Source organism: Psittacula echo (genome assembly GCF_963264785.1).
Source record: "Psittacula echo genome assembly, chromosome: 7".
NCBI classification, from domain to species: Eukaryota; Metazoa; Chordata; class Aves; order Psittaciformes; family Psittacidae; genus Psittacula; species Psittacula echo.
The window spans coordinates 20,245,893-20,261,188 of record NC_137740.1 but is presented as its reverse complement, the minus strand read 5'-3'; the positions used below and the strand labels follow the sequence as shown (position 1 = coordinate 20,261,188).

The following is a 15,296-nucleotide window of genomic DNA, read 5'->3' as shown; positions in this document are numbered from 1 at the left end:
TTCAGCCTCCATTTTCCAGCGGATCCGGCACCTGGAGGCGGCGGCGGCGGCGGGAGCGGCCCGCGCCCCGCACCGGCCCCGTCCCGGGCATGGCCGCCAACATGTACCGGGTCGGAGGTAAGCGCCCCCGAGGCTCCGGCCCCGCCGTGGCCCGGCTCGGCCCCGCCGCGCCTCCCTCCCCTCGGTCGCTCCCGCGTGCGAGCGGCGCCTCGGGGGCCCGGCGGGCCGCGGCGGCGGGGCAGGCCCGGGGCGGGGCGGCGGCAGGCCGGGGTTCAAACGGCACCTGGGGCGGGCCGCGGCCCAGGGGCAGCCCGGGAGGGAGGGGGCTGTAGTATGGCGCGGAGTCTCCCGAGGGGAGGGAGGTGCGCGGCAGGGGCCTGGTGGGCTGTGGGATGAGGGGATGCCTGGAGTGGGGTTAAACGGGGTGAAGGGCTGCCGCGGGGGGTCCTTGTGCGAACTGTGGGGCGAGGAGCAAGGTGGGACGCGCGGTGTGTTTAGGGGGATGCGTGGTGCAGCGGGGGAGGCCGAGGTGAGGGGTGAGGAGCAGCCGTGTGGGGCCGTGTGAGGGTGCGGGGAGATGGGTCACGCACGGCGCGGGGCTGAGGGTGCGGGGGGGCTCGGTCAGACCCGGGCCTAGGGCATGGTGAGGTGGGTTAGCGGGACTGGGGCGGTGCGGGACAGCAAGAGCTGAGAGGCCGCTTCCCAGCGGCCTCGGGACGGGCACAGGGATGGGGCCTGGGGTGGAGGGGCTATTTGGATGGTGGTCATGAGAGGTTGTAGGGGTGGGGACCAAGGAGGAGAGTTGCTGAGATAAGGAGCACAAAGATGGGCAGAGACCGCTGGTAGAGCAGGGGACTGGTGTGAGGCACGTCCTGCAGATCTTGGCCTCCTCTTCTGCACTTGCTATTTTGTTGTATGCTTTCCCATTAGGCTTCTATTCAGGGTTGCTCTCCTGTCTAGATGTCCTTTGTTTAGATTCACGTGAAGAGAAAGGAGAGGCAACAGGCTATGGGGCTGTATTTTATGAAATATAAACTGAGGGTGGTCTGGCATGAATTTGTGCTCGGCCATTTTCCTTCATAAAAGCTGTTCTGTGGAGCTTCCTTCTTCCCAGCATGGTAGAATGTGTGGAAAGATGTTTCTGTGGGCTTCTCTCCTCTTCAGAATGCCCCGTTTCTTGTGGAGTTCTGTAAAACCAGCGTAAAGTAAACAAGGAAAAAAATACAGCAAAGGTGGCCAAGCCATCCTGTCTGGCTGCTCTCCATCAACAACTTTCCGCTCTTTGGGCCTACCCTTACTTTGTGCTCTGAAAAATACCACTTCTTTTGTCATGCTTGTACTTTTTTTCTGGTTGCACTTGGTTTTCATAGAGGAATAAGGTGTGCCTCTTGGCTGTCCTGGCTTCGTTTCCTGGGTTGTTACAAGCTGAACGTGTGCATGTAGAGTTATGTTGGTTTGGAGGTGTTGAGAGCAGAAAGATGAAGGTCAAGATGAGTTGTGAAAATTTACAGCTTGGTTCCTGGTGTGACTGGTAAAGAGAGTTGTTTCCTGGAAATTGCTGTTTGGCATTTAATGCTATAGATGCCCGTCTTGCATGGAATGTCATTTCTAGTATTTTACAATCCGTAGAATTTACAATCCGTACAATTCTAGTATTTTAAAATCCGTAAAAAATCCATGTGGCAAAATCCTTACTGCGTACCCCATGGGTGGTGGGAAGGGGCCTCTGGAGATCACTAGGCTGACCTCCTGCTAGAAGCTCACCCATCAAAGCAGGGTGTTCAGGGCTGTGTCTAGCCTGGTTCTGAGTATCTTGTCAGGGTGGCGATGCCACCCTTACTTTGGGTCCTGCCCAGTGTTTGGCCATGCTTATGGCAAATATTTGTTTCTCTAGATTTCCTTGTGTTCCAGCTGCTGTCCGTTATCCCTCATTCTATCCCTGCACATTTCTGAGAAGAGCCTGGCCCAGTCTGCACAACACCTCCGACTCAGTAGTTGCAGACAGCAGTAACATCTCCCCTAATTCTTCTCTTTCCGGGACCAAACTAACCTGCCTCTGCCTTTCGTTGAACATCCCATGCTGCAGCACTGACTGCCTCTGTGGCCTCTGCTGGCCTTCTTCCTGTATGTCACTTGTGCTGGGGAGCCCAAGTTGGACCCAGCTCTCCAATAGTCTTAGGGGAGTGCTCATCAGAGGGACACCCTCCTGGTTGCACTCCTGCTGACACAGCAGTGCTGGCCGCCCTCACTGCAAGGGTGGGCTGCTGGCTCCTGGGCAATTTGTTGTTCTACCAAGTGCCTTCCTACAGAGATGCTATGCCAACAGCATGTACCATCATAGGGAGTTACCCCGCTCCAGATGTGAGGCTCTGCTCTAGCTGTAGTTCCTGAGGTTTTTGTCAGCCTGTTTTCCAGCTTGTCGAAGCCTCTCTGAATAGTAGCCCACCCTCCAGCATGTAGTATGCTTCCCTAGGTCCCCAGACTGGTAGACAGTGTACTCCTGTCTCTATCCAGATAATTAAAAAACTTCTAAGCAGGGCTGGCCCCAGTATTAATCCATATTGGGTACCTTTCATAACCAGAGGGATGCCATTAGTAACCAGCAGCCAGGTGAAGGTTGTAGTGGCTGATCGCAGTCCTTTGAGCCTGGCATTCCAGTCTTCCTGACACCTTTTATTATCCCTTTATCCAGGCCACACCTCAGCACTTTGGTTCGAAGAATGCGATGGGAGGCACTAGCATGGTCTTTTACATGAAGTCAAGGTGTCTAACATCCCCTGCTCTCCCCTCAGCACAGAGCCAGTCTTTTTATCCTGACGGGGAAGTCAAGTTAGTCAGGTGTGATTTGCCTTTGGTATATCCATTTTGTCTGGTCTCAGGCACTTTCTTGTCCTTTCTGTACTTGGAAATGGTGTCCAAGATTTGCTCAGTAACCTTTCTGGGCAGAGGGCAAGGCAGCTGGCTGATAGCCAGAGTTACAGTGCTCTGTTATCGTACATATGGATGAAGTCTTGGTTTGACATATTACCAAGATCAACATATGGATGCATGCAGCTGTTTCTGTATTAGCGTTCTGTTCAGTCTGAGCCAAAGGAGTTTGTATTATTGAATTGTTTCTGACCTCTGGTGCTGGTATGTCCCACTAATGGTTTTGTGCACTGAAGTTGTGTGTGAACTCCAGGGCAGGATTAAATCCTGAATGGGATTTGTGCGTAGTCATTTCATACACTTCCCACTGGAAGACAAACATTCAGCAGATAATCTGTTATTATTCTTGTGGCTGCCGAATTGTGTTGTATGAACTCCAGGCCTAACAGCTGCCAAAAGCAGCTTGCTCACAATGGATCAATAATGCTTTTAGAGGTATGTGTTGACTCAGAAAAGATGGTCGTCGCTTTTGGCCCAATCATGAACATCATGAATATTTGTTTTCAGAAGCCAGAAGGTGGATTGCTCTTGTCTGAGAAAGACTGATTTTAAATGCATAGTTGACAGCTTTTCCAGAGGACATGGAATGTCTTGTTCTCTTTTAATGTTGTCATTCCTAGATAGAGGAGCTGAGGAGCCTGCACTATGGGGGCCGAAGGTGGCATGCAAGTCTTCTCCTTTGTATTGTGTGGCAGAGTAAGTGTGCTCAGGGAAGTTAGAAGCTGACACTTGAATTATTGTTAAGCCTCTGTGAGTAAGTTGACTGGCGGCATTGAGTTGCTTAGAGAAAGCAACTGGTTCTCCTGCAAGGTTTCAGCTGGTACATTTCTGATGGGGAGAGGATTGGTTTCCAATACAAACTGGACTCATAACCTGCATGGTTCATGGGGGATGTGAAACTGTTTTTAAATGTGCAAGGAAGATGCCAGGTATCAAATTCCAAAATGCAGTATGGTATCTTACTCGTTATCCAGAAGGAAATCCTGGAGTTGCCTGCCTCCGGTGTAGCAGAAATTAAGATTTTCTTAACAGCTGCTGTACAGCCATGAAATAAATGGCAGCATGATGAGAGTGGGCTGCTTTTGCTTGGAAGGAGTCATGGTGGTCTGGCCTGCATCTTAATGGAACGGCCTGGCAGTCTGCATGATCACAGACTGTATGGGAATGTTGGATAAACACCAGATCTGAGAAGCTTGGGACCTCTGAGCTGGAATTTGGGGCCTCTGATGAAAAAATGCACGTGGGAGAGAGATGTTCATTGTTTTAGCTAGTGCCAGGCTCCCCTTTCAGGAGTGTGCTGTGTCAGCTGCCTGGAAGAGAACAGGTCATCTCCTATCAAGAGACTTTCCAACAGCTATTCTGTCTCCGCCTTCTCTGGGAGAGTTTAATTGTACCATGAGTATTTCTTTAGTGGCAGTAATTGATTGAGCCCCACTGCAGGTTTGTGCCCCTATGGCATTCCCCTGATTCAGTGAAACAATGTTTTTTGCATTTCCATCTTGCACTGATTTGAGGAACTTAAATTTTGCACCTTCCCTCCTCCTCACTCTTTGTTTTTTCCTGGATTATTTTTAATCTGCATAAGCTACCCGATGTAGTTCACTGTGGGACTGTGTGAACAGCTGAATGGGCTCAGTGGGAGTTCTGGGAACAAGGGAATGGGGAAAGAAAGGAGAGGAAGGATGGAGGAAGAACTACTGAAGCCAGCACTTTTGCTAAGACAAGTGTCAGTTTATGCTTTTAGATGAAAAGCCTTTTATATGTTCTTGACTTGTGAGAGTTACCCTCTTGTTTGAGAGTGTTCTCAGCTACAAAATTATCACAGCTTTTGAGTCTGGTATATTTAAGGTATATGGCATTAGGAGATGTGATCACAGGTCAGTCATGCACGTATGTATTAGCTGCATCTATCATGTTTAAAGCAGATGAAAGGACCCCACAGCGCCTGGCACGGGCACCTAAGATTCCCAGCAGCGTTCTTCCAGTGCCCCGGAGACTGAAGCTCCACAATTTACTTGGTGGTGTTATTCTTGCTGACTAGAGTAGAGGTGGCGTCTGTGTCCCTGTGTGTGCTGCAGTCATACTTCTCATTGCAGCGTAGCCAGCCCCAGAGTTTTTAAGAATGGCAGGATGACATCACCTCTCTGTTGCTACAGGATGATATTAATGTGTGGCTGAGGACCACAATTTGACCTGCCCCCATCCTGCTACATATCCCTGTTTGGCATCCAGACTCTCATGGCAGCATAGGGCTCTTGACATCCAAACTGCTACCAGAGAACTGTGAGCAGATGGGTGCATTGGCCCTCTTGGCATCACAGTGATGTCAACAACAATCTTCTCTGCTTTTCCTGATGAAGAACTAAGGTACAGACTTTCTAAGGAAGCTCACATGGAAGCATGTTGTTGAGTCCAGATTTGGAGCCTGTAGTTCAGATTATTTAACTTCAGAGCATGTGTAAACCCTCTCCTGTTGCCTTGCTTTGTTATTAGGGTGGATGTATTTTGGGTTGGAAGAGGGGGTACTGTGGGATAATTCTGTTTTGGTTGTGTTTGGTGGTAGTGTTTTTTTATTAGTAGTACTATTTTTTTTTTTGTTAACTTTCAGCTGAAGAGCAGTATTTGAAGGTAACCTGAGCTGAGAGTGGGTGTAGTGGAGAGAGGTATTAAATAACTAGTAAAGGTAATAAAAATGAGAGTTTATTCTTGCAACTTACTAATGCGTTTCTGCAGTCATTTGCCCTAATAAATTTAGGACAACTTTTAGCTTATCGTCTTTCAGCAACAGCCAGGCAGTGGGTTTCTTAATCTTTTCCTTTCGTTGTTTGTAGTTACGCAAGTTTATCTTTTTGTGTTTTACGGTTTTCCTTTCCTTCCCCCTCTCTGTATTGGACTGCTTCAGCATTCATTAGCCTTTAATTGGGAAATGCTGCATAGTGGGGAGTGTGTTGTCAGCCAGCTCAGGTGTGTTTGGGGGCTAGACCTGTAACTATGGTATTGATGCGCATTCTGTGGATTTGTAATAGCTCTCAAGCTGTTTGCAACTGGCAAAATGGAGAGAAAGCACTAAATTTGCTTCTGCCAGAGGCAGGAAAATCAGGCCACCCCCGTCCTTGTCCCCTGCAGGATGGTGCTCACCTACTGCCTTGTCTCACTTTCCTTGGCTGCCTCTTTGGCCACATTGGTGTCACTGGCCTTTTAGAAGGTCCGCGGAGCAATGGGGACAGTTTTCTGCTGGGTTAGTGAGTTTAAGCAGTTTCCTGTGCCAGGGTGGCTGGTGGGAGGGCTGGGATGGGGTCACAGCCTGCACTGCTTGGGGGAGGCTGGCAGTGGTTTGGTGGGCCTGCACCCTGTTGGCAGCCTTCGGAGCCCAAATGGTCATCTTTGTGTGTTTTGCCTTTCAGTGATGGTGAATAAAAGACACTTGATAAGAAGTTGTGGAAAAGGGACTTTTAAACTCTTTAAGGATCTTCTTTTGTTTAACTAGTGAGATTTTTGAGTGAATGTGAGAGATTGTCCTTTCACTAGTTGTTTTTCTGGCAACTTCTGATGTTTAAACATCCTAACTTTAATTAACTATAGAGTCTTAATCTCTCTTGAAAGTATGGATATGAGCTGTTGGAGGTCACCTCCTCCTAGTTCTGCACATCTTCTGGCAACAAGTCATCTGTTAAGTCAGTGTTATTTCTGCACCAAGCAAGGAGTTTTTACACCATGTCTTACTGCTTTGCAAGATCATTATTTTTTAAATCCTCAAATAGGGAAGTTACCAAGCCTCCAGCTGCTTTGCCTGCATTTCTCATGAGGTTTAGATAACTGGAACTGTTAGAAAAGGTGCTCTTATAAGATATTACAGTTCTAGGTCTTTATTATCTCAGAGCACACTGCTGTAGATATAATATACAACAAGGCCCTGCTTCAGAGCGTTTCTTGGAGTCTGTTATGATTCCTCCTCTCCTCTTTACTTGTAAAACCAAATTTAGAAGGACCAGTGAAGGACCTCCGAAGCACCAGTGAAGCTTTCAGGCAGTGTGGCCCAGCCTAGAAGGAAGCATGCACATGGTCTCGTTTTCCAGTTCTTTGGCTGGATCATCTTTAGGAAGGAGAAGTATTCCTGAGGCAATTTTTACTTGACAGTGATCAATGAAGTAAAGCGAAGAAGTTAGTTGGCAGCTTTAAAGTGAGTTTGCAAGTGAAAGCAAAAATGTAGGCTTCTCCAGTCTTTTTCATGTGTGCTACTCGCAAGCTGTTTAGCCTTCCTAGCGCCTTGGATTTCACAGCTCTGGTGCTGTGCGGTGCCAGATCACCAGTCCTGATCTGTGGCAAATGTGGCCCATGGTAGTGTTTCTGTTAAATTGCACATGATGTGCTCTGGTTAATTTGGGGACTTCATGCCTTTATGCAAGATGTAGGAGGACAGACGATACTTGACTAAGCATAAAGTTAGTGTGTTGTGAGCAGATGATGCCTGATTTAGCACAGAGCTCGTCCTTACAGAGTTAAGTTGTCAACATCTGAGCAGATTTGAACCAGCCAAGTGAGACTGTTTCTGTGGATGTTTCTTTAGGTAGAGGTGTAAATGTAAGGCACTGATCACAGGCACTGGTTACTGTCCTCACATTGTTTCCTTAGCTGGGCTTACACAGCTCAGTGTGGTTGTGCAGTGAAGCACATCAGGGAATTGGTTTGGTTGGGAGACAGTTTTTTGACCAGGGTGTGTTCCTAATCAGGTTTCCCACGTGTGTGCCTGTCTGCTCCATCCAGGGAGAAGATGTCACAACTTGAGGGGGTGGTATGAGAGGGCGGGGGATGAATCAGCCTCACTGGCACTCTTGTTTGAAGAAACATCTGCAAAACTATGGCAGGAGTTTATACTTCATCCATGTTTTGCATTGTGAAGTCATGATGGTTTTGATCTGGCACTGAAACCCCTATCTCTGGACTTAATATACTGTCATACCATGGCCCGAGAAGTTAGTTCACATTGACTAATGAAATGGAACATTGTACTTAAACCAACCACCCCAAAGGAAAAAAAACACAACTTGTTTGTTGTTGTTTAGTTTGTTTTGCAACTCTTTGAGGTATTTGCAGGGAACATGAAGCTGGTTTCTTGTCATCTTCGATGTTGCCTAGATATCTTGTGGAAAAATAATGTTTTTCTTATCTGTCCTTAGCAATGAGAATTGCAATGGAACAGGCTGTTCTCTTGGCTGCTAGAGAAGACTGTTAGGGCGCAGTTTGAGGATATTCCTCCCCTGTGTCTGTTCCCTCTCACTCCCGTGATTTAAGAAGTTCTCTTCTTGCTAGTTTCTCCGTCTGCTCAAGTGTTTCTCTGTTTCTTCTGTAAATTAGACAATCCTGGTCTTCCCTTACAGCCCACCTTAGGGGAAAGGTTTTTGGTTTTTTTTAAGAAGTGTATGGACTGTTTCCATGGGCTGGTTCATGGTATTGTCCCACAAAGAGTTGTACTGGTGCAGCTGAAATTACGTACGCTCACAACTTTGCTACGGCACAAAATGTTTGTATAGCTACATTCTTGAGAATGCTGAAGTGGCAGAAGAAGAGCTGTGTGTTTAGAGGTCTTTGAATCATGCTTAGATAGCCCATGTAAAGCAGAGAATAAAAAAAATGGTTCTCCAGGAATATTTCTGGAATGCTTGTCCTACAGGAAGCTTGAGGGAGATGACTTAGTGAACCTAAAGGATCAGAGCCACATACAAATGTGCCTCAGTTACAGCTGAGGTATTGGGAGTGGATTAATTGAAATGAGTTTTCTTGTGCTGCGATCTAATTGATTTCTAGCAGTAGAATTGCTTATTTTTCCTCAGGGTAGTACTTTAGAAGCTTAATTTTGTTTCCAGGATTCTCACAAATTCTCTTTTCAAGTTTTGTTTGTATACAGTCTCCCTACCTTTAAGCTGGCTTCACTAATAGCAGTTTCTTCTCAGTGTGGCATAGTTCTTGTCTAAGAAGAGTGACCCATGGAGTACAGCTGACACCCATCACCTCTTCTTCACAAGAAGAAGCAGGTTACTGTTCTCCAGTTTTTTCCACACATCTTCTGCAACTGAGAACAGCTAATAGGGCTGTGAGGAACAGAAATAAGGATGTTGAATTTGTCTAAAATTCGTGTTTTCTTTCAGGGGGTGGTTCTTCCCCTTCTCTTCCAACTTGTTTGTAATTTTGCACTTTTACTGAGAAAGATACCGTATGTATGAACACAGTGTCTCATCCAGAGCTGAGATCTTGACTTCCTAGATTGTTGCTGCTAGGCAGAATACCCGCCTTCTTCCCCAGCATACATGGGAACATACTTGGTCATAATGAATCAAATAAGAAGTTAATCGAGCCCAAGACCTGCCTTGAACAGAACTGACAAAAGAGGTGTGGGAGGTTCATAAGAAAGCCAAGCTCTTTTGATAATCCCCCCAAATACTGTGAGATCTCCAGCGATTTGCTTTAAAACCTAGTCTGTTAATTGTTTCTGAAGTGGGAACCATTTCATATTTCTAATTGTCTGTCTTACTATCTCACTTTCTTTTGTAGTTATAGTATCTATGTTTTTAAGATAGGGAACAGTGATCGGAACTTAATTATCTTTGAGACTTCTGTCCCTCTGTGAAATGTTTTAAACAAAGGGTTCAGGTGTTAATAGGGAAGAACTCATGGATGGATAATGGAGTTGCATAAACCTTGTTTCACTAAGAATCAGGAAGAAAAATTATATGAGGTAGCTGGACAGGAATTTTTCTTCCCCCTTTGACATGACAGAAAACAAAGAACAGACCTTTGGGAAGTTCTAAATCACTTAATGTTTCAGAGTTTAAACTGGATCAAGCAGCTGTTAGGTTGTCCAAGCAAATTGCATGTCATTATCTTAGATGGGGGTTTTTTGCTCCAGAAGGGTAAAGAATATTTCTTAGCTTAAGTAGAATTCTGTGTGGTAGACCTTTGAGGTTTTCTCTGTAACCATTACAGGTTCTTCATAGATTTGGTATGGCATTTTTGTTTTATTGTTTTGGTTTTGGTAGGTTTTTCTTGTAATATCTCTCCCTACAGGAGTAGAGCTTATACTGATGAAAGTTTGTATCAGCTTTTTTTGTAGGTCTGTGCATAGTCTGTAGTCCTGTTACATGGACCTTGCCATGAGTTGCTTCTGCTTCAGGGCTGTGGTTTGGGGAATATTGAACCTGGATTTTTGGAGGCAAGTTAGAAAATTATATGTAGGTTTCATCTCAAAACAGCCAAGTTATTTTGGCTGCTCCTTTCTAGGTACAAGTTCTATACATTTGCAAGAAAATAAAATCTGAATGTCTTGTTTACCATACAAACGTGTAGATAATCCTTGATCAAGAAAAAAGAGCAAAGCTAGCTTGAATTAACTGAGGTACCTCAACCTGTCCTCAAAAAATTTTAATGATGGTTTGCTGTTAACTGTATGGAGATTTCTGCAGGAGACAGTGCTTGCTTTTGCCATGTCCCTCACTAAGTGGCTTTAGGTATTTCAGATGCTGTGTGCTCGGCTTGTTGTTCATTTCCACTCCTTTTTTAAGGAGCTGAGTGGCAGTAGGGGTGTGTTGCCCATAGCACAGCAAGCTGAGGACAGGGCAGCATGTATCCTGTCTGTACAGTAGCCACAGATACTGCTGTCCAGTAAATACAAGTTGAACTTGCGCTGACAGTATATTTTTAATACCTTTGATCTGTAAAATTGTAAATACCTGGTTCATGTATACCACCAGGTGTATTGGACCTCATAGCAACAGAAACAACTGTTTCTGTTTTGCATTCCTGATAATGAAAATACTGTGCTGGTAAGGCTTTCTTTCTTGAAACTCTTATCTGTTCTGTAGCTAAACATTTCATCAGGTGACATCTGCTGTGGATGATGTTGTGCTTAGAACAGCCAGAAGGCAATGGGACCTGGGTCTACCAGGTGAGTGCTTGACTTGTAGGCTGAAAGCAATGTAACCCCTCCAGCTTCCTTTTACACAAGAACGTAGATCAGGAGGGATTGTGTTATCCAAAAGGTAAAGTGATTGACAGATTCAGGACCAAGCTACTGAATAGTTTGAAAACTGAAGCTTACTGACAGAAACTGGCCCAGAGTTGAGTTGGAAACCCAGAGTATGAGGAGGCATGTATTTCCCGTAAGAGAAGTCATAAAGTAGGCAGGTCATCTTAAGTTTATACACTCTCTTGATGCTCATCTTTAATTCAGGGCAGCAGCTTTGTGGTTTGGGCAGGGAAAATATTTGCAACTGTGAAGTTGCTTCTTTATCACATCTGGAAATGCACATTCTGCCCAACAGTGGTAGTGAGCGTGGGAAGGGGAAGGCTTCAGCCTTCCTTGTGTCCCAGGTACATCTGTAGGCTGCTGCTGTATGCAGTGTATAGGACTTTCTGGATGTAAGGTGGGGAGTATTCAGCAAGGTCAGTCCTCAGCACTTGTAGCTTGAAAGGCAGATGTAAGTTGGAAAGGATAAAAATACTTTTGGGCATTTTTGCAGCTTGATCGCCTAAAAGCCCATAAGGTTATTAGGTAGCTCAGACATGTCTAATCTTCTAAACATACGACCTCTAGACAGTGTGTGTTCTTCTTTTGCGATACCCCCTCCTGATTTTCTTTTCCATGGACCGATGTAGACTTAATCAACAGCTTGAAAAGGGCAGAGAGGGAAGCTTTTTTGCAGTGATGTCTTAAAAGGGTGTGAGAGCAAAAAGGAAGTTTGTTTACTGCTAATTGAGAACAATTGTTTTACTGCCTTTGTGGAAAATTTCTGTAGGCTGTCATTCTGTTGCAAGTATGCTCCTTTCTGTGTGTTCCAGCAGTTCAGTACCTGTGTAATACAGCATCACTTTCTAGTAAGTTATGCATTTTTCTCAACTTCAGGAAAAAAATATTATGAGATATAAAGGGTTTCGGGGTAGATTTATGTATGGAGGTACTTCTACTCTGTAGTAGTGTAGGCAAAAGGAAGAAAAACATCTTGAGTTTTAGTCAGAAGGTTATGATATGTGTGATGATCCCTACTATCTTATGGTATTGCCACGATCCTCAGTCATTGTTTTAGCGTTATCACAGATGATTCTGTAATGTGCATGAGTGATGCTGTTAATTACAGTGATGTGGATGCATGGCTGATTAATTCAGGGACTGTGAGTTTAAACTGCAAGCTGTTGTGAAGGTATGGGATTGAATTGCCAGCCTGAGCCAATCTTTGTTCTGGAAGTTTGGTGGTAAGGAGTGAGCTTCATGTGTTTTATGGTGGTTGTGGTTTGTAAGGACACACGCTGTGCTTGTGGGCTGTGAAGTGGATAGGCTAGCCCTTTTCTTCAATTGTGTAAGTAGGAAAGCAAATAAATTAGCAAGGATTGCTAATTGAAGGGTCTGACTTGCTTTGTTTGCTATGAGGCTCTACTTTTCTGTCCCTAGACCCTATATTTCTTTTTAGTGTACTCTTTCCTTCCTGTTCTGTGGCAGGAGCTAAGATGCGTTTCTTCCTGTTGTTTAGGGGTCTGTTAATTTTGTCTCTTTCCCTATACTCTGTTTTAGGCTAGGGCACAAAGATTCAGGCGCTTGTGCACATACAGGATGTCCCCCATTGTAAACTGGATTGCTGGGACACTGTAGAGGATTTCTGTTACCCAGTGCATCTGCGTGTGTAGGCAGTTGTAGCTACTGTCCTGAAAGCAAAAGGAATAGTGTTAGCTGGGTAGGCAGTATGAGAAGGATGCTTTTCCATGGTATGGGGAGGAAGCTGGAGATGAAGGGGAACTGCAGCTCATGGGGAAAGGACGTATTTTGGAGTGTAGGGGTCAGTGGAGCTTGGTTTAGGCATCTTTTAAACCTGGTGTGCAGGAAACCAACCTTCATTTTTTTTGTTTCTTGTGGAATAATTTTAAGAGTGCTCTTCCCTGCTTATGCATCATTTTGGAGAGTGGTTTGTTGAACTTGTAATTTCCTTGTTACATGTGTGGAACACTGAGTAATTCAAGCATTTCTCTGTGCAGGGTAGCATTTTAATTTTAGTTAAAGCATGTAAAATCTCTGTGAAAAATGCAGATTACTCCCCTCTGATCTGCTCGCATTCTGGTTTATGTGATTTGCAAGGCACTCTGCATTACTTGCAGAGAGGAAGAAACCTGTTTCCAAGTAATTTGAGTAATGGGAAATAGGTCTTCATTAGTTGCATAGCTGCTGGTGATACGCTTAACATAGTTGTGGCATTAGTCTAAAACGTGGATGAGATGTACTAGGCTGTGCATTTGTGACATGATGAAGTCATCAGGCATTGGTCTAAGTATGCACCTCCACACTGTGTCATGTGTCAGCTCTTGAAGCGTCCCTTGGGACAGCTTCAGTTCTGCAGTGAGCAGGTGGCTGTTTTGTGTGAGCTTTGTTTGCAGTTGCTGATCACGGAATGTGGGTTTGGGGATGTTCCTTTGCTGAGCAAAACAAATGTTTTGGGGGGTTTATTATTCAAAACTGTTGGATGCCACCATGAGCTGTTCTTTGGAAACCATTCATCTGTGATAAGCTTTCTTTAAATCCATGCCAGATTCTACAATCAGTAAGTGTTACCTGAAAAATGGATTTTATGTTCACTTGGGGTAGAAAATGTGTCTGTGAGAATATATGCACATATATGCATGCAAAAAAAGCTTTTACCTGAAATCCATAGAATTAACAAGATTGTATTTTCAAGGAAGAGATTGACATTTCCTTTCAATTTTTAGTCATGGTGTTCACAAATGTAGGATTTTTGCATCAGCCTCATCTGAACTACCTAAGGTGAGGGTTAGCAGGTTGTCTTGGGAGTAATGAGGGGGCTGGAGGGAAAGAACTCATCCTTTCTTCAGGTGGTGGAGCCTTGAGAAGTGGCCAGTGAGCATGGAGGTACCTCAAAGCTTCCACATCCTCCACTGCAGTGCCTTTGTTGTGTCATGGATGGTTCTGTTGTGGGGGAAAAAGATTTCCCTTTACCCTGCTGATCTGTGAATTGCTTAATGCCCATCATTGTTGTTTCAGTCAGCAGTTGTTGCTGGTGCTGAGCAATATCTGTTTGGTTTTGGGACTTCTGGTAGAGTTGGTCATAGTAATGTTGAGCCTGTTGTTTTCCATTTGGTGCTTGGGAATAGAAATTTAGGATCTGGTTACTTGGGTTTTTTAACCGTTGCTGGTAACTTTGTTTTCTACAAACAGATGTCCAATCTGAATTCCTTAGATGAGATCATTTTCCAGTCTAAAGCCTGCAGGGAAGTGACATTTAGAAAGACCCAACTCTGGGAATTGGGAGGGAAGTTTTGGAGCCGCTCACATGCATGTTAGTGTGCGTGAAGATGGCTGATGGATCAGTCTGAGAAGTGTGGAGCACTGAATGCACAAAAACTATATATATAAAAAAATAGTCAGTGTTTGTATGCTTTATTAGCCCTGGTTACAGTATGCATGGTTAGATGACTCCAGGTGTGTACTGTCTGAGGATTGGCATCACACACAGCCTTGTCACTCGCGACTTCAAGGCCATGTTGAGACTTCATTGCAAGGTGTCCTTGCTGCTAGTGGCACATGACACAGGTTTTGGGAAGACAAGAGCTTGAAAGTTTTTTTATCACTTGGGATTGTATCCCCTGTGATTCTCAACTGGTGGCCTGTCTCCCAAGGCACGCCAGCCCTGTTGAATGAACATGAAGACACTTGAGTTGTTGGCAGATCGTGCAGGCTGCAGTTTCTGCTGTATCACTGGGCCAGTGGTCCCTGTTGTGCTCCTGTGTCTCACATAGCGGGTAGCTTGGCATGTTAACTCCAGGGACACCTATAGATAACAGGAGCTAAAGCAATAGTCTCAGAAGATCGGTGTCAGGAGCTTGAGCAGCTCGACCTGAGGAATTTGAAGGGCTGCTGCAGAACGTGGAGGGTGAATGCTCTGGTACCTCCCTGGACACCCTGAGGATAAGAGGGGAATGGTTAACTCATGGTGCAGCTCTTCAGGAGCAGTGATGTCCTCCTTCCTCTGAGCTGGGGAAATGATAAGAATATCTCTGATACTGACTGCCCTTTTAACAAGCATTTTGAGGAGATTTATGCTAACAGTGTCAGTAGTTGTCTCTGTTTACAAAAGGGAGCACTGCTAAAAACCCATTCCTTGTTGGAGCATCATGCTAATGTCTTTATTGCAGAAGATTATCTAAGTCATGCCCAGGGGCTGTGGGTCTTTCCACTAAGTTCTGACTCCAAACAATAATGGGCTGGGAAATCTGAAGGGAAATAGTCTTGAATTTAGTTAATAGTCTCAAAGGAATCGTTGTTAGATCTGTATGCAAGGTCAGCACCCGAGGGGGTGTGGCTGCAGCAGGGAGGT

At 45.2% G+C, this 15,296-nt stretch overlaps 1 protein-coding gene across 4 annotated transcripts in view; it reads left to right on the top strand.

Annotated features, from left to right (window-relative positions):
- The window catches only part of MTA1 (metastasis associated 1), an 82,718-nt gene continuing 67,422 nt past the window's right edge, over positions 1 to 15,296 (top strand). For all 4 annotated transcript variants that reach the window (XM_080623805.1, XM_080623804.1, XM_080623806.1 and 1 more), the window contains exon 1: positions 1 to 117. In XM_080623805.1, the coding sequence (XP_080479931.1) occupies positions 90 to 117 (28 nt within the window). In that variant the 5' untranslated portion in view covers positions 1 to 89. The remainder of the gene's footprint in view (positions 118 to 15,296) is intronic.